The sequence below is a fragment of the Plecotus auritus genome (assembly GCF_963455305.1).
Source record: "Plecotus auritus genome assembly, chromosome: 9".
Lineage (NCBI taxonomy): Eukaryota > Metazoa > Chordata > Mammalia > Chiroptera > Vespertilionidae > Plecotus > Plecotus auritus.
Genome location: NC_137783.1, coordinates 118,763,299 through 118,782,691, shown reverse-complemented (window position 1 = coordinate 118,782,691; position 19,393 = coordinate 118,763,299). Strand labels below are relative to the sequence as shown.

The 19,393-nt window shown below is 48.7% G+C and overlaps 1 protein-coding gene across 2 annotated transcripts in view; it reads left to right on the top strand.

The window, feature by feature from the left end:
* The window catches only part of GALNT18 (polypeptide N-acetylgalactosaminyltransferase 18), a 299,887-nt gene that overhangs the window by 199,784 nt on the left and 80,710 nt on the right, over positions 1–19,393 (top strand). For both annotated transcript variants that reach the window (XM_080642299.1, XM_080642300.1), the window contains exons 4-6: positions 11,571–11,754; positions 13,397–13,594; positions 17,994–18,108. In XM_080642299.1, the coding sequence (XP_080498425.1) occupies positions 11,571–11,754; positions 13,397–13,594; positions 17,994–18,108 (497 nt within the window). The remainder of the gene's footprint in view (positions 1–11,570; positions 11,755–13,396; positions 13,595–17,993; positions 18,109–19,393) is intronic.

The window sequence follows — 19,393 nt, the reverse complement described above, 5'->3', positions numbered from 1 at the left end:
TTATTGGGGCGGGGGAGGGGGAAGGTGGAAGAAAAACAAAAACCTCACTTGTTTGGGTTTCTGCAATCGGAAAGTTCCTTTTGCTGCTACAAAGTACATTATTAAATTAACAAATTGATCAAAAGTCTTTCCTGGCATTTCTGCTCACCTCTAGGGGACTTTTAGGTGGGAGGACTCCAAATAAAGCTTCCTTACAGCCAGAGTGGAGAAGATGCCCCTGTTTCCACCTGGACACTCCTTTTCTGTCCCCTTTATCTTCCTAGCAAAGCCCCCACATCCATCCATTTGAGACAAACTGAAATAGTGTCCTGTAAAGCTTGCCCCATCCCGCACGAGAGTGTCACAGCTCCTTGTGACAACCACTTTGCACACAACCACAATGCACTGAAATGATCTGTTTAATTATTTCCTCCTACTACACTGTGAGCTTCTTGAGGGTGAACACCCACTTACTCCACATCCCAGCCCTGATCACCTGCCGAGTGCTGGGAACACAAGAAGAGAAAAGGCTTTGCCTTGGAGGGAGGGGCTCTGCTAGTCCTCCCTTCACTCAGCCCCCTCTCCGCTCGGTTTCAGGGCCAAGGCCAAGCATCTCCAGGCCTAAAGGCCATGGAGGCACTCCTGGGGCTGACCCTATCTTCCAGGGCCGCTGCCTGCTCTGTTTATCTGGATGTGCCTTGTCTGGCTGAACAAATACCTCATTTCACATCGCATCCTGGGGCCTTTCCCTGAACCCAGCTCCTTGCTTAGGCTAGACCACATGCCTCACCCTTTGCTGCAGTGTCTCCTGAGGTCCACACCTATGACTCTGGCTTCACATACACCAGCAGCCTCCTCCTGCATATTGGATAAATGACATCGCCGCCCATCTGTGGTTAGTGTTACCCCTGCTTAGAGACCGCAGCTGCTAGGCCCCCTGTCCCATCACTGCTGCCCCTCACTGCTCGCTTTTACCACATAGCACAAGCTCCCTGCCTGACATCACAGGATGCACCCATTTATGTACCTATGTATTCCCGGTCCCACCTACTAGTCTGGAGCTCCCAGGGGGAAAGGAGCCTGGTTTGCTTCCCGAGCTGAGCCCACCATCTATAGCAGTGGCTGGTGCAGAGACCTGCTCGGTGACATTTGTTGAATGAGTAAATGTCCAGACAACATGCCGCCTCCCTCTCGAGCCAGAGTTCACCATGTCCACCCTGTGCAAGGGGTGAAGTCCATGGCTGATGGGTTGGGGTGGGAAAGGGGTTGGGGATTGAATATGGAGTAGCCAGGTTTTGCATGGCCCTTGAGGAGAGCCATGGGCTTCTGTGCCTACAGAAATCCCAGGGTAATTCGCTGCACTCCAGCTTTCCCAAATGATGCAGGGGTCCCTGCTCCCAGCCTTAGCACCTTCCTTTGAAAGGGAGAAAAGGAACAAAGAAGTTCAGACTAATGAACAAATAATAGGACAGCTATTCAGCACTGACAACATGCCAGGCATTATCTCCCTACAGCAGCCCCAAGAGGTAGATAACATTATTCCCATCTGAAAGTTGAGGAAACAGGTCCAGAGAGGTCAAATCACGTGCCCAAAGTCACTCAGCTGCTAAATGGCTGCACTGGGGATTAAAATGAGGTCTTCTCTCCCCCAAGCCCTGCTCGTTCTGTTCTACATGACATCTTTCAATAAAGAAAGAAAAACCAAGGGCTAAGAGCAGGGCACTTGGGTTCTGCCTTGTCACCCCCTCCTTCACATGTCCTCCCCTTGGAGGACAGATTGCCTGGAGGTGTTCTGTGAACCGGAGGAAAAGAGCATGGGACCTCCTGATCTGAGGAGCATGACAGTGAGCTGGGCTATAAATATGTGTGTAAAGCCCACTGGGTCCCCCGAGTCAGGAATCAGCCAGGCTGAGGCCGCCCGTCACACAGCCTGAGCAGCACTGATTTGCAAAAGTACAGAACTGGCTTCCAGCCTGTGGGAGCCTTAGCTCTTCCCAGGAGGGCGCTCAGGGCTGAGCCGGCAGGATTCAGACCGAAGACTGATGCTGCTCCTCACTGGTCGCCTAGCACCCTGCGTCTGTGTTCCAAGAAGAGAAAAAGCCCCTTCCTACCCTCAGCCTTTCCTCCAGTTGGAAAGCTGCAGATGAAGGAAGGCCTCCCTCCGAACCCGAGCAAGGTCAGATGAGGCAGGAAGGATGTCCCAGGCAGAGGGAACAGTTCGTGCAAAAGCACTGTGGCACCACTGACCTTGGTATAGGCCAGTGGTCGGCAAACCACAGCTCGCGAGCCACATGCGGCTCTTTGGAAGGGGTCGACCTCAGCGAACGCACCTCAATCAGATTGAGGACGTTTTTAGCAAAGGCCAGCTTAGGAGTACCCTAATTAAGTTAATAACAATGTACCTACCTATATAGTTTAAGTTTAAAAAATTTGGCTCTCAAAAGAAATTTCAATCGTTGTACTGTTGATATTTGGCTCTGTTGACTAATGAGTTTGCTGACCACTGGTGTAGACCAACAATGGTGGGGGAGGGGGCTATAACTCAGGCATTTACAGAAGCTTCGAATACTAGGATCTCAGGATCATGAGAGTTACTATCTGAGAATCATAGACTCTAGGAATCTCAGAATCTTAAAATTTTGGGCTCAGGTGATAAACTCTTGGGCTCTCAGTCATGAGCTTTTGGGTCATCAAATTCCTGAGCTAGGCAACACTCTGAATTCTCCAAGTCTTGCACAAAATAAGTTTAGCATAAAAATTCCAGTTGGCCCCTGGCTTAACTGCCAATGGCAACTCGGGGTAGGAGGGCCTGGGCCTCCTGGAATCCCCTTGCCTGATGGGACACTAGGAGGGCTTGTTCTCGGCTTGGAATTAACCTGCTGTTAAATGCTGATGCCAGCATTCCCCATGGAGGGAACTTACCTGCCCAGTCCCCCAGCGTTGGAAGGGCAGGGGCTGCAGCAGGTCCGCTTTGCCTGGATGCACCCGTCATGGATTTTAAGTAAGTCCTAGAATTCCTGCTGAAAACCATCAGAGTAGCCAGAATATTTTATGCCCTTTATGAGTTTCCTCCTTGCATGGCCCCAGGGAGCACAAAGGCAAGCTGGCTCTTTTCCAAGGTCATTCAGTCCATGAAGACAACTGATTTCTATTAGTCCATTATTCTCATTTTCATTTTTTTAATTACTCACTGTGGACATCGGTGAAATGAAGAGCCTGGAGCTCTGGCCCTGGGGGAAGGGGTATTGGATTCTCTTCCTGGTGGGGCTGATTACCAGCTCTGTGACCTTGGGCAAGTCTGGGGTGTCAGGAGCAAAGAGGGGGTAAGCATTCAGAATCCCCTGCCTAGAGCCGAAAGGGTGTGGGTGGACCTGTGAGCACTCAGATTGGTTCAGGCAGCCTTTTGTCCTGGGCCCATAGTGGATGGATTTCCCTGCAGGATTGTATTGTGAACCCCGAAGGTGAGTAACAAGGACTCTGGGAAACTCTTGCTCAAACTTAGGCCCTCTTCTGTCGCGTCTTGATCTTGTTGCCCAGGGATTTGTATCCCAGAGAAGTTGGAACTTCTGTGTGAACGCTCCATATCAGCCTTGTAGTCAAAAAGAAGCTGAATTTGGCAGCCTAACCTGAGAGAGAGAGAGAGAGAGAGAGAGAGAGAGAGAGAGAGAGAGAGAGAGAGGGAGAGAGAGAGAGAGGAGAGAGAGAGAGAGAGAGAGAGAGAGAGAGAGAGAGAGAGAGAGAGAGGGAGAGAGAGAGAGAGAGAGAGAGAGAGAGAGAGAGAGAGAGAGAGAGAGAGAGAGAGAGAGATTTACACCCTATAAACACATCTCTGACTGGCCAGGGGACCATTTTTATATCATTCAGAAACCAGTTCAGACCGTTTTGTTGTTGAATACAGGATCTTTTGGAAAAAATAAGTCCTTTTTATAGCAGGTAAGAGGGTATTAGTGGATGTTGAGAGCCTGGCTTTGGAGACCACTAAATGAGGAGTGCATATTTCTTGTGGGTTTTTGTGGTCACCCATGCCTGGCTAGGTCACAAAAGAGAAGGCCTAGAGACAGGTGGCTGTCTACTAGGTGGTAATTCTGGGACTTTCTCTAACTTGCTAAGACTGAACTAATGCTTGGACTTCCCTGGAAGGTGTGCCACTCTGCTTAGGTCCGGTAGCCATATTTATATGCCATCTGTGGGGCTCCTGGGTAGAGCTTTCCTCTCCCCAAGTCCTGAGTAAGGACAACAATTTAAGGCCATTTCACATCTACTTCAGTATCAATTGACTTTGAAGAAGTGCAGCTATTAAAGGAGCCGGACAGCAGTGCAGCTGTTAGGTATATTGGACAGAAGAATAAACTACATGGGAGACATCTGTAAACTGACCAGGACTTGACAGCTTGTCTGGAGTGGTCTTAGAGAGGAATGCCCAAAACAAGGCTGCCCTCCCCGCAACCCCCACCGCCACCCCCACCCCGCCCCAGGCTCAGGACTCAGGCTGGTCTATTTTGCTCTGGATCCCAGCTCACCATCATTCATCAGCAGGGCCACCTGAGTCCAGAGACCCCCACTCCAGATTCTTCAGGGCTGGGGGTCTGGTGGCATCTATATGTATTTATATTTTGGCTTCTCAGGTGAGTGGATGATCAGCTAAGTTCAAAAGCCATTGCATCCTAATGAATAATCTCTTCTTTAAAGTATGTTAACATATCATTTGTGTTCAATGGCCCAAATGGCTTTAGAGGAAAGCCAGTTAATCTTCTGTTCTGGGGAAGACCAGCTACTGTTCCCTCTTAGAGAAATAAACAGAAATGTGCTGTGCCTTTAGTCTTTAAATCAGCACCATTGGAGGCAAGCAATTATTAGCACTTCTCAACGGGGGTGTTCACACTTCCTTTCCAGGCAGTTGGAGAGAGGGAGTGGCAACTCTAATCCAGGTTGAGCTAGAGGGCAAGACTGGCCTGAAACTGGGGGCAGGCAGAGGGGACAAAAGGAAGTGCCTTGGGGGTGTCAGGGGGAGGCACCTGGGAACTACAGGGGATAGTCCAAGGCATCAGATCCAACAATAGGGTTTGGTACTATCTGCTGTGTCAGGCATCCACTTGGTCTCCTGACTCCCTCTCAGCATTTCTGCCTCAGATGCCCAGTTTCCTCATCTCCTCAATGATAACACAAGCAGGGGTACAAAAAGCAACCTAGGGCCACATCCTATCTGTCCATCCAGGCCTATTGGTTTGGGGGGTCTTAGAATGCATCCCCTATGGTATGGAGGGACTAGTGTAAGAGCTATGCAAGGTTTCTCCAACTCAGTGCTACTGACATTGTGAGCTGGGTAATTCTTTATTGTGGAGGGCTGTCCTGTGCACTGTAGGGTGTTTAGCAGCCTGGATGCCTAGTAGCACCCACCCAGTTGTGCACCAAGCACTGCATCCCAGGCCCAGAAGGCCTGTCATTTAAGAGGACTCAGTGTTGTCCAGTCGGTGTGGCTCAGTGGTGAAGTGTTGACCTATGAATCAGGAGGTCACGATTTGATTCCCAGTCAGGGCACATGACCGGGTTGCTGGCTCAATCCCTAGTAGGGGTGTGCAGCAGGCAGCTGATCAATGGTTCTCTCTTATCATTGATGTTTCTATCTCTCTCTCCTTCTCCCTTCCTCTCTGAAATCAATAAAAAAATAAATAAAGTAAAATAAAAAGAGGCCTCATTGTCTGGAAGGACTGAATTGGTTTCTGATCAAATCTCCCTGTTCCTTCCCCTACTCTTCCCCCCTTTCTTCCTCCTCTTCTCTTCCTCTTCCTCTCTCCACCCCTTCTTTTTCTCCTCCCTCCATCTTTCCTTCTCCCTCTCTCCCTGACATCTCCCACCCCCCTCAGTGGAGTACATCACATACCTTTTAAACATCCATTAGAATTAATGTCTCATAGGGACTGTCTTGTTCACAGTATTGCCATAGCAGCTAGATCAGTAACTGGTACATAATAAATGCCCAATATTTGCTGAATGAATGAGTGAATGAATGAATGAATGAATGATGGGTGGCCTCTCCCTTCATTCCTGCCTCCCCCAAACCTGGAACAAGCCTGGGAAATGATCACCTGAGTAGTGAGGGAGGGACAGGAGTGGAACTTGGTTCTCCATAGCAAGCCTGGGTAGGCCGTTTTACAAGATGCCCGTGCAGCTGCCTTCCAAAGCACGAAGCCCCACCGGGCATCAATTTTCTGATTCTTTTTCCTTTATGCAAGAGATAAAGGGTATCTCATTAGGTGTTTACTAATCAGTTTAACAGCCATTGGTACCAGATTTCTCCTGCTCAGCCTGCAGTTTGTTCCTTTTAGGGTGACTTCGTGGAGCTAGTTGCTTTTTATGGGAGCAGTACAGGAGACATATATAGGGCAGGAGGAAAAGGCTCTGTTTGACCAGGCTGGTGAATTTTGTAAATTTATTTGGCATCTAAGTCTGAAGGACAGGGAACAGGCAAGCAGCCCGCACTCAGCTGGCTCTGGGAGAGGCACCTCATAGGGATGATGGAGTGGCCTGTGACCTCCTAAGAGGTGAATAGTGTCCCTGAGCATGCTGATTTACAGACGTCATCCAGATGTCAGCAGAACAGGGATTTGTGGACAGGAGGAGAGGGCTGGAGGAGCAATATAAACAGGATGACACATGACCCCATGCAGGGTGCAAATTGTATTTCTTTGTTAGAGTTGGTGCTATCTACAGCTCTGCCATTGATTCTAAATTTGGCAAAGTCACAGAGAACAGACTTCCTACCTCCCCTTTCCTCAACACATTAAAACAAACATGAAATACAGCCTTCCCTTTCTTTCCACAATTACAGCCCTGTCATGCTCTATGAAGACATTTTATTAAAAGTTATTTATAGATTCTTCAAAAATAATGAAAGGTAGCTTATGTAGAAAAAAAGGTAAAAGACAATGTAGCTTTTAGGCTACAACTTGAAAATCAAATCTTTAGCAAAGTTAGAGAAGCAAAAATGCACATAGAACCCTGTGATTAGTCATTATATTTGTCTCTGAGCTTCCTGGCAGCCTTGGCAAAAAAGGTAAATATGATGGGTTATGAGTTTGAGTTTAGGTAAGTAAAGTTTTTTTTATATGTTTTTTGAGCTAAGTTCTGAGAAGTATTTATCATATATTATGTATAATATGTAATAGGCATTATCTTATACAATAGTTTTCTAACAAATACAGAAATACTCTTGAGATATTTTTTGCTTTGGCAGTTGACAAAGGTTGAAGGAAAAAATAAAAACCTTATTAGTAAAGGTGTTTTGAAAAGACTGAGCCAGTGTTATCCAGGGTATTATAGGCCTTTTTTAAAAAAATGTATACCGGTTGTTTGGTTAGAGCTAAGGGAATCCTCTCTTCCAATCAGCAGCCCCTGGTTGGGATGTAGCTCTCTGAGAACAGGATTTTTCTCTAGCTGATGCACCAGAAACTTTTATTCTAGTTCACTGTTGACAGAGCTCAGAGCTACAAAGCGGCAAGCAGCTCCAATGAGAAACAAAGCCTTTTCATCTCTTGCTGCCACCTTCTTAGCTGGCTCTTCTGTGTCTGAATTCATTTCCTGTGCCTCAGGAGTTCACAATCTTATTTTAACCCTGGCCTCATACCAGAACAATAGATCCTGTTTTGATAGCCTTTGTGTATAACAAACCACCCCAGAAGTTAATGGCTTAAAACAGCAACCATTCATTAGCTCATAAGTCTGCAATAAGGGCTGGAGCCCTCATTCTGTAATAAAGGCAGTTCCTTTCTGCTCTATGAGGTGTCAGCCAGGTTCCCTGTGTTTGCAGTCAGCCCGTGGCCGAAGGATCCGAGGTGGCCTCACTCACATGTCTGGGACCTCAGTGGGGTAGCCTGAATGGCTGGGGCGTCTCTGGGCCTCTCATCCACTAGGAACCTGGCTCCGGCTTCCTCACTTAGGGCAGCCAGAGAAGGAAAGCAGAAGCCGCAGGCCTCCCAAGGCCTGGGACTGGCAGGAGGTCCCTCCTACTGCAACCTGTTGTGACACGGTCAGCCCAGAGTCAGTGTGCGAGGCAGCTACACACAGCTGTGAATTCAGAGGGGTGGGGCTCATGGGGGGTCATTTGGGGGCAGTCATCCAGAGCCCTGTCCCATCAACACCATAGAAGTGGTCCCCACAGGCAGCGACTCTCACCTGTGGAGCGACTCTACCCCAGTTCTCACTCCAAGTGCTGTACACTCACCACCTCACTGTCAAATATCAGGCTTTATAAGCTCTCTATTTAACGTTCTCAAGAAGGACATATGAGGGGTGGACTTTGAAGTGATGACACAACGTTTTAAGAGGCCTCCTGTAAACCATACATGAAGACCTGGAAGCATGGGGCACACTGAGTTATGCTGCTCTGTGGCCAACTTCCTGACATTTGTGAGACAGTGGCATCACCGGGCCTCCCTGTCAGCTGTTCAATCCGAGATCACGGGGTCATTTTTAAATCAGCTAAAGTGAGCTATATGGTGTGTTGGTGGCAGCCCAAAAGTCAACTGGATTTTCTCTGGGCTGGAATGAGAATGCCTGACAGCCCACACTGGCCCTAGATCTGGACCAGGGTCACACTGTTTAAAAGAATGACTTGAATGAGAATTAAGTGCATGGGCTCATCACTTTTAGAAGCTGGAAAAGTGGAAGGGCTAGATAGCAGATATTGGATAATAGAATCAGGCAGGGAATCATTTTGATGTTGGATAAACAATATCAATCTTTTTGAAAATGAATTAAATAGAAGTAAACATACAATCCTATGTTTTTGTTCAGCACATGCATGTGCATACACAAACACAAGCGTGAATACATGCACCCATCCACACATGAAGAGATGGGATGAGGAGGCTTCTACTTAGCAGCACCATGTGGAGAGAACCTGTAGGTGTTTGTTTCCAGTAAACTCACTTTGAGTCCAAAGTAGTCAAAGGTAAGGTGACCTTAAACTACAAGAATAGGGGCATAGATTCTAGGATAAGGGAGGTGATTAGTTCCCTCTATTCTGTATAGCCCAATTTACTCCAGAAGTATTAGGCCAATTTCTAGGTGTATAGATTAAAGATGTTAGAGAAAAACTAACATATTTAGAGGGATGTTCAAGATGATATAAGGACTTGAACTCATGATATATGAGGAAATATGAGGAGGAACTAAAGATATTTGACCTAGAGAAATCCTCAGCAAGAACTGAAGGGTGGTCCTCAACTCGAAATGCTTGTCTTACGGAAGAGGGACTTGGTCTGTCCTCTGTGGCCACAAAATAAGGCTTGGGCCAATGAGTGGAAGGTTGAGAGACCCTGGCACTTGAGAGCAAAAGAAAAAAGAACATGTCATAGTCAGAGTAGCCCCATGAGGAATGACCCTGTCACTGGAGGGGGCTGGAGGATTGCTCATCAGGATAGACAGAGGGGTTCACACCTTTGATGGGTAATTGGTTCAAAACAAACTTTAATATTCTGTCCAACTAACTCTGAGGTCTTGGGATTCGTAGGGATTTGCTCAAGAGCACAGAGCAGGTTAGTAGCTGTTCAGGACCAGAGTCTCCTGCCTCCCTCTCAACATTTCTGCCTTGGATGCCCAGTTTTCTCACCTCTGCGTTGATAACTTAAGCAGGGGTACCATCCATCCAGGCCTTTGGTTTGGGCAGTTTCATGTGCAAAAGGATTTGAAGTCAATGTCTATAGGAGGGCTTACCATTCTGGCAGTGACCATTATGCCTCATTGTCCTCCTGGCATGAGGCCCTTGCACACATTCATATCTTCTGCTTGGCCACCATGGCCTTGTTGCTTGCAGACTTCTAACCTGGGGTCAGGGAAGAAGAGGAAGAGATGATTCTGAATGAGAGATTATGAAGAAGGCCTTGTCAACCAGAGATGGATCTCCATCCCTTACAACTCCCAGTGATGGAAACTGAGGACGGAAGGAGGGAGCTAAGTTCTTTTTAGCATTTACTATGTGTTATGCATTTTACACATGTCAATTCCACTTAATCCTCATAACAACCTAGTTTTCTAGGACTACAAAGTACAAAGCACCACAAACTGTGTGGCTTTGAACACAGAAATCATTTGTCTCTCAGTCCTAGAGTACACACTAGAGGCGTAGGCAGGGCCATGCTCCCTCTGAAGGCGGTAAGGAAGGGTCTATTCCAGGCTTCTCTCCTAGTGCCTTGTGACCTCAGATGTTCCTTGGCTGGCAGATGGCATCTTCTCTGTGTCTCCTCACCTGTCTTCCTTCTGTGCATGCCTAACTCCGTATCCATCTATCATATTGAATTAAGGCCTAATGCCTTTATCTTAACTTGGCTAAATCTGCAAAGACTCTAATTCCAAATTAGGTCATATTCTGAGGTACAGGGGGTTAGACTTCAGCATATCTTTTTTGGGGGGACAGAATTCAACCCATAACAGTTCACCCTATAGTCACCCCAAGTTCATGTCCTTCCCATATACAAAATAAACTCACCCCATCCAAACTTCCTCAGGGACATCCAGAGTTGGTTTAGCAGACGTACAATGTGGTGTTGTTGACTCTAACCACTGTCCTTCTACTACACTCTGCTGCTGTCGTGGGGCACACCTACCATGCACCTGGCACTGTGCCAGCTGCTTTGTGCCCTTTTCTCACGCCTAGTGGGCTGCTTACATGGTGGGGCCCAGACTGGGCACCAAGGGACATGGAGCTCCTACCATTCATTCTCTGATAAGGAGGAGGCTCAGCCCAGGTGGGTCTGTCCAGGGCCTGGCTGAGAAGATGGGAGGAAGGGTGGTTGAGAGGCAGGTGCTGAGAACACAGGAAAAGAGTGAGCCTCAAGTTCTGGGGAGGAGCTGTGGTCACAGGTGGGAGAATGTGGCCCACTCAGGTCATCATTTGGGGGGACGGGCCCTCATAGGCTGTTGCCTGCGCTGCTGTGGAGAACACAGTAGATGTGGATGCTGTGCTCTCCCCAGTGGAGGAGCGAGGGGCCTGCTCGGTTGCTCAGGCCCCATTTACAGTTATGAAGAAGCAGGGGACTTGATGTGTAGCCGGGCCCAGCAACAGCAGGCAGCAAACCAATGCAGCTGCTCACGGGGAACAGTTCCTGGTCATGCACGTCCCTGAGAGATGGAGACCCAGCAGGAGTGGGTCCTGGGCGGCCATCTCCGAAGATGCAGCTTTCCCTCGGGATTCGGGGAGGACTGTGGAGGGCACTGAAGGAGATGGTGAGAAGAATGTGTTTTTGCCATCATTAGACCCAGCTTAAAAGCACACGCTGCCCCTCACACGCTGCATGACATTGGAGAAGTTTATAAACCCTTCTGAGCCTCATTTTCCCATGGGCTCATTGTAAAGATTAAATCGTCAATATGTGTAGGCATGTGATCCAATGCAAGTTGCTGGGCTCCATAAATGTTATTTTCACTTCTATTTTATCCTTCAAATCTGAGCTGCACTGGCCATCTTGGGGAATACCAAGGAAGACCGGGGAGGGGAATGGACCCTCCAGCCTCTCTCTGGGGGTCATTTCTCCGTGAAAGGAGAAGGTTTTGATCATTCCCATTATGCTAACAATACATTTTCTCCCTCACAGAGGAGCTGAAGGAGAAGCTGACAGAGTACGTGGACAAGGTGAATGGCCAGAAGCCGGGCTTCATCAAAGTTGTGCGCCACAGCAAGCAGGAGGGCCTCATCCGCTCCCGGGTCAGCGGCTGGAGGGCAGCCACTGCCCCTGTAGTGGCACTCTTCGATGCCCATGTGGAGTTCAATGTGGGCTGGTAAGTGCCCATCAGGAGAGGAGGGTGGTCCAGGAGCTTCGACTCAGAGGGGTGCAAAGCATGCTGGGATCTCAATCATGTGGGGGTAAGCAGAGAATTCTGGGAACAGGTGAGATGTGGGTGTGTGAGTGACTAGGCAAGGGCTGACCCTTTAGGGTGGGGGAGGGTCAGGGGTCAATAGGGTCAACACACAATATCTAAAGGATATGGTGACATGAGGCTTGACTCTGGCTGGCGTGGTCCTCTAGAGGACATGATCTGGCAAAAGGGTAAATGCTAGAGGCAAAGCAGAGAGTGCCAGCCCAGCTAGGGACAGGGCTGCAACTCCCAGGAAGGTGAGAGCTGGACCAGACATGAGACAGAAGCCCAACCACACCGACAAGCCAAGGCCTAGTGGGCAGAGGGGACTAAGGTGGTTTGATGTAGCCAGTGCTCTCAGTTCCCCAAAGGCCAGTGGTAGCTCAATATGGCAGATTCTCCCTCCTCGTGAAACTAGGTCTCAGGAAACCTTTATTGCTCTGGTCAGGGCTGCTGTGAGGGGGAAGAGAACACACACAAGCCTTCAATAGTGTCATCCGAGCAGGGTGGGACACCTGATACCGACATCCCTCCAGGCCAGAGGTTGTCTGTGGCCCACTGTGTATGACTGTGCAGAGAGCCTGGGCATGGGAGGATCAGGCACTGGGAATGGCTGAGGGTAACCCCCTTCTGACCACTATACCTGATGGCGCTGGGTCTGCTCTCCTCCCAGACTCCAGGTGCCACCCTGCCTCTCTGGAGTGGGGTGAAGAGTGCCATTTAGCAGGAAGGAGCAGCCGGGCGTGCAAGCAGCATGTCTGGATTTGGACAGACTTTTACATAACAGGCCAAATTAAGATTGCAGTGCGGCCGTTTTTCATAGCTGAAGTCCCTGCTTGCCATTTGTGACTATTTAAAAGGCATTTTTGTTGGATTTATAGCCAGGAGAGGAGAGGGACACTTACTATTTCAAGCTGATTTAAATAAACAATTGTGCAACAATTCATTATTAATGAGAAGCTTATCATTACTCTCTGCAAACACTTTACTTGCCTGGTGCCCATAAGGGCCTCTGGCTCCCTGGAAGCCAGACCTGCCACCTCTCCTTGGGCAGAAGCGAACACGTGGGATGGGTAGGGTTTGGGGGGACACAAACGGAAGGACCCAGGCAGCATGAAGGAAGTTTGTTCTCACCCCTGTCTCTGCCATCCTCATCTGCCTCTGGTTCCTAGTTAATGCGCTGAATTTGAGCAAAATCAAAGCCCATGTTGAAAGCTTCCCAGGGAACTTCAGATCTGTTTCTTCTTTCTTTAGGTCTTGATTTTTTTTTTCTAGTGAAAAAAAAAAAAAAATGAAAGCAAGCAGACACAAGGATGTAAGGCACTAAGAATCTCTCAGCTCAGCTCAGAAGATGCTAAAGGAGTAGTTGGGCCTCTTGCCAGCCCAGAAGTATGGGGGTTGGGGGGCTGTTAGGGCGCCTTCCCAGGAGGAGAGCAGCACTCCCCTGGAGGAGAGGTCCAGGTGTCCCTTTCTCTTTCCGCAGGGGAGGGAGCTTTACGAGTTGTCAATCTGGTGTTTCTTCACCTTGGAGGCAGTAACCCCTCCCTCCCTCCCTCCTGCTCAGGGCTGAACCTGTACTCACCCGCATAAAGGAGAACCGGAAGCGGATCATCTCACCATCGTTTGACAACATCAAATATGACAACTTTGAGATAGAAGAGTACCCGCTGGCCGCCCAGGGCTTTGACTGGGAGCTGTGGTGCCGCTACCTAAACCCCCCCAAGGCATGGTGGAAGCTGGAGAACTCCACGGCCCCGATCAGGTACAGCATCCTCACCTGTGGTCTCTCTGCCTCGTCCTCCAGCGCAAGAGCTCCTCTCTCAGCACAACCCTTATTCCCCAAACTCCAGTCCCGTTATGGGATGGGGGGTAGAGTGAGATAAGCGGTGGTGGAAAGGAATTACAAGTGACCTCCAGTCACTGCTCACCGGCTCTGCGATCTCTTTTAAAAGAGCTGTGGCTCCCAGATTCATTCAGAGGCTCACAATTACTCATTCCAACACATCACTGTGGGGCACCTGCTGGGTGCTTGGGATCCAGAGTGATTAAGATTCAATCCCTGCCAGCAAAATCCTGAAGTAAAGACAGACACAATAATTGAAATAACAAATTATTCCACCACGCTGGTGGAAACCACAAGGAAAGTAGGGAGAATCCTTTGCCGAGAGTGTAGCATCTGCCCTTGTTTCTAAGGGCAAGTAGGAGATCGCAGGCTTAGGCCGGAGGCATCCATATGTGAAGGAGTGGAGTGAGTTCCTGGGCACAGAGCAGGTTCAAAGGGAGCAGCCTGAGGCCATGAGGCTGGAGGGAAGGAGAGGCAGGAGCAGACCTCACAGCACCCCCGTACGCCTTGCCGATGTTTGAGGTTATCCTTTAGGACTCAGACGAAAGGAGCTTCAAACTGCATTTCAAAGGTCCCAAACTCTTTCAGCCTTTGCTGCTACCTTCACAGACCCCCGAATGAATGACTCCCCTGTGCAGCCTGTTTCATGGATCAGAACTCCTGAAACAGCCATCCCCACGAGCCCTTATTTCTGTCTGGTTAATCACAGATCAGGCGCCTTTGTGCTCCCTGCAAAGGGCTGCCTGTTAAATGCACAGACACACCAGAAGGTGGCCTAGGGGACAGTCCCAGGAATGAGAGAGATTAGAAACTTGATGTCACTTTGTATTACATGAGGAAGGAAGATTATGAGAAATGTAATTGAGAGTGGGTGATTATTAGCTAAGATCACATTTTCCTTGCCAGAAGAAAAAAACACACATTATATTCATATTTAAAACAGGATGGAAGAGAACTCCACCTGGCTCTCCTGTGCTTATCTCTACTACCTATCTGTTAGGCCCCTGCCACAATTTTGTGTTGTGAAATATTTGTTTGGAGGCCCCTGTGTACAAGGACCTTTTACCCACATGGTCTTATTTGCTCCTCATCATAACCTGGCGACAGGTCATTGTGTCATCCCTGGTTCACAAGATGAGGAGAGTAAGGCTGACCAAGGAGAATGGCCCTGCCAAAGGCTCTGGCCAGCGGAGCCAGGGTCCAAACCCAGGTCAGTTAAATCCCGTGCCTAGTTGTCATCCCCCTAGTCACCCACCCTTGAGCTCAGGCCTGGGATGGCTGAATTCTGCCCCAGGTCTGTTGACTATTGGAGGGAAATACGCCACCATGTAACAAGCATTCTTACAGAAGCCCGCACTGATGTTAGCTGTTTCAGCCTGGTCTTCGGAAACCCACATTCTAGGTCCTTCACAAAGAATAGTGTCTCACTCTCAAATTTTCCTTTCCCTGCTTCTTAGCAAGACGTTGGCTGAGAGAAAGTATGTTAATGGAGAATACATCCCTGGTTTTATCCCTAGATAAAGACAGCCCCCCAGAAAGCTGTGGGTTGTATAAATTCATCATGCCCACCTGGGCCCATTTCCTTGGGCTGTACTTTGGTGCTTTGTCCACACACTTCTGCAGGTGTGTCTTTGAGATGGTTTTTCACTGTGTCCTGAAGTGACTGACCTCTTAAAGAAGACTGACATAAGAGATTTCTTTCAAATTCACTGCCAGTCAAAGAAAGCCTTGCTATCCCTGAGGAATTAGTACGATATTTCCACATGGGGCCTGTAAATATTATTTCTAAGATCAGGTATGTTCATATTCAGCTCAGCCACCAGGAAGCTCAGAGTCTACCTTGTGGATCCACTTTACAAACCGTGAAGAAGGACCTAATGCTGCACGTGCATTCTAACTAGCCCCCCAACTTCATGGTGATTTTTTTGTCTTTTCAGACACTTAACTATTTTATTTTCCATGGTATTTTACATTTTTCTTGTAAGCTATTTCTAATTTGGGGGGAAATGAGACAAGGTATAAATCAATACAACTTTCAGACTGACTGAGCCCACTTAATACCCTCGCTGGTTAATAAGTAACAGACTGGCCGAAACCGGTTTGGCTCAGTGGATAGAGCGTCGGCCTGCGGACTGAAGGGTCCCGGGTTCGATTCCGGTCAAGGGCATGTACCTTGGTTGCGGGCACATCCCCAGTGGAAGGTGTGCAGGAAGCAGCTGATCGATATTTCTCTCTCATCGATGTTTCTAGCTCTCTATCCCTCTCCCTTCCTCTCTGTAAAATATCAATAAAATATATTTAAAAAAAATAAAATAAAATAAGTAACAGACTTCCTGAGGCGACCCGGGCTCTTTCCCTGACTGGGTCTGGCCAGATGGGGAAGGCTCCGTCCTGAATGTCCAGCAGTGCCAGCTCAGTTCAGCACTGCTGGAATGCTCAGGGAAAGGCTGAGTACCCACTCTGCCCACCTGCTGGGCTGATGTCTTAATGTCACCATGATTTAGAGAGGGGATTCTCTGGGCTTTTGTAATGGGCAAGTGCATCTTTTAAAATGATCTTTTGAGTACGAATTATGTCCCAGAGGATTTCAATACTTAATTTCATCCTGTGAGGTTATATAGTTGATTCTACTTCATAGATATAGAATCAGAGGCTCGAAGAGGCCAGGGAACTTCTCCCAGAGAAACAGCCATAACGGGGATTTTTTCCAAGGCACTCACTTGCAAAGCCAGGGTCAAGCGTCTCCCACCGGAGCAGGAACTCACTCTGCTTTAGGAGAATTGGTTGAGGTGGACTGACCACCCTAGGTACCTGCAATCGAGGGATGGTGAAGCCATTCAGAATAAAATGCTGTGATTGAAAGGAGAGCGGCAGGGACCCCCAAGCGCCAGTCTCCACCTGAGCAGCTTCTGGTATCAGTCTTCTCCAAAGACATAGCCTGCCGAATAGTGTTTCCCCACGTGGATGAGTTTCCAGTTTCAAAGATGGGTCTATTTGCATGTGACTACCAGTTTTCTCATCACTGAAGAGTCTTCATTTCTCCTTTTTTTCTCTTTTCCTCCAAATCCTTCAGCCACCAGCTGATAGGTTGCTACACAAGGGCTAGAAATGGTAGCTGTGTGCAATGGAACAATGCAGCGTCATTGTTCCCAGCAGAGAAGCAGCCCACACACCCTCATGCTAATTCACCTAACAAGGGTCACTCCTGGTAAAGTTCCGTGCTGGGTATCCACACACAGCCGGTGAGCCCCACCCTCATGCTCACCAAGGAAAGGCCTTCCAGCTGCTGGACCTACTAAGACCCACTAACTGTGGATGTGAAGCTCCAGCCTAAGACCCATGCTGAATTCTAGACCAGGTGTTCTATCTCAGGCCTACCTGTTGGATGTCTCCCTGCAGGGTCCCACAGGCATCTTAGATCAGTGTTCCCAGAAAGGAATACTTGCTTCTGAAGCCAGCTTCTTTTCTGTACCCAATTTTGATATGTGGCCCCACCCCACCATCATCCAAGCCAGAAAGCCAGCTGCCATTCAGATTACTCCCTTGCTTTTACCTTCATAGTTCATCTATTTCAAAGTTCTGCTGATTTTATAGTAAAATATGTCTTTAGACAATCCCTATCTCCACTCTTGGCCCAGGTCTTCATCATTTCCAGGGCTATCTGATATAGCAACAGGCTTCCTAACTGGATTCCTAATTTCCATCCAGTCTCCTCCAATCTGACTTCCCTCAGCCACCGAGGATTAAAACACAGATCTTTAAAAACAGAAATCTGCTTATACCACTGTCTGCTTAAAATTTCTCATGGACACTCCTTTATCTATAGATAAAATCCAAATTATTTACCATGCTAGCCAAAGCCCCAGCTAACTTTTCTAAGTGGACCAAGGTTGGCATGCAGAAACCAAGTTGGGGAAGGGTGGGAAAGTTGGCAGAGTGCCCGGGTAGAAACAGAGACTGGCTGTGCAGTTCAAAGTTCATGGACCAGGGCAGCTATAGATACAGACGTTCAACTCAGACTGATAGGCTGAGCACCACTTCTGTGGGCTAACACCAACGCAAGCACCAGGGGGACTGATGGCTAGTCCCAGGACAGGAGCTGGCTGCTGCAGCCCTGCTGAAATAGCCTCCCTGGGGTAGCTGGTGAGGCTAGACCTGGGAGGGCCACTCAGAGAACGATTTCTGCACCAGCTTTGGCAGCAAAGGAAGGAAAAGGACCAGTTCCTGCTGGTGGGAAGGTACCACTGCTCTCACTCCCCTGGCAGAACCATGAGACAGCCCCTCTGCTAACCTGGCCCATCTCCCCTCACTCCTGCAGGAGCCCAGCCCTCATTGGCTGCTTCATTGTGGACCGCCAGTACTTCCAGGAGATTGGCTTACTGGATGAAGGCATGGAGGTCTATGGAGGCGAGAACGTCGAGCTCGGGATCAGGGTGAGCAGGGATTCTCACCCATAGGGCTTGGCTCAGCTCCCCAAAGGGTGAATGAATCTAGGGGGTGGAGAAATTGGGCTCAAGGTTGAGGGTCATGTACTGATTCTGAATGTCCATTCATTAAGCTTGGTCCATCTATATGCAATCAGCGCTGATTGGGATGAGACAGAGACACAGGATGGGATCTACAGAATTTTCAGGAAGAAAATGACTTCAGAAACTGCATGGTTGGGGGTGGGGACATGGAAGAGTTGAGCTCCCAGCTCAAAGGAACAACCTCTTGGTTAAAACCAAACATATGCTCCTCCAGTGTGAGCAAAGTTGTGCTCCAGGTGCAGGCATCAAAGGCTGGATGAATAAGATTAACCCTCAGAGTCACCTCCCCTTGGGATCTCTTACTCTGATATCCTCTGTCTCCTCCACAGTGGCCCACAGACCTTTCCTAAAGACTTTGTCAAGAGAGAGCTACCGGGAAATAAACTCATGGAGTATAAACAGCAAAACATTCCATGCTGGTCAGACCCTCAGGCAGGCTCATGCCTCATACCATTTTCTGGAGGTGGCCCCAATGCCACCTCAAAGCATAGGGCCCTTCACAGCTATCACTGCAAGGTGTGAACCCTCAATACACACCATTTAGTTTCTCATCCTAGAGAAACATTTCCCAGGCTCTGCCCCTTTCCCTGGGCCCATGAAAAGATAATTCCAAAACGAACCCCTCCCCATGTCTGATGGGATGCACAGGTCCCCTGGTGGTTGGCAAGAATGGGATGATGGATACAACAAACGACCTGGTCCTAGGGGGAAGCCCATGCCTCTATCTAGGTTGTGGTCCTGTGAAAAACCCAACTTTCAAGCTGTGGTTGGTCCCTTCAATGGTCCCCACTGTCCTCTCCATGGGGATCTTTAAGCAGCCTGACACATCCATGCACTGCAAGCTTGCCAGCCTTTGGAGGAGACCTACTAGTGTTCATGGCAATCAAAATGTACCTCCTTACTGTCAGCCCCCCATGCGCACTGCTCCAATGCCTGGCTGGCTCCTACTGGTAATCCACTCTCACACTTTTGGCCTTAGTGTCTGTCTGTACCTGGTATCTCCAGTTTCTAATATTCAGTTTCCACTCAAGGACTCCAGCTTTGACATACCTTCCTGTCAACTCTGACCCCCCTTAGCCCTCCCAACCCACTGGACAGTCTGCTGGTCCCGCACATCCTCCAACGTGCCCTGAGGGGAGACTGGGCACCTCCAATGAGCATCTCACATCACCTGCAGTGGCCTGACAGG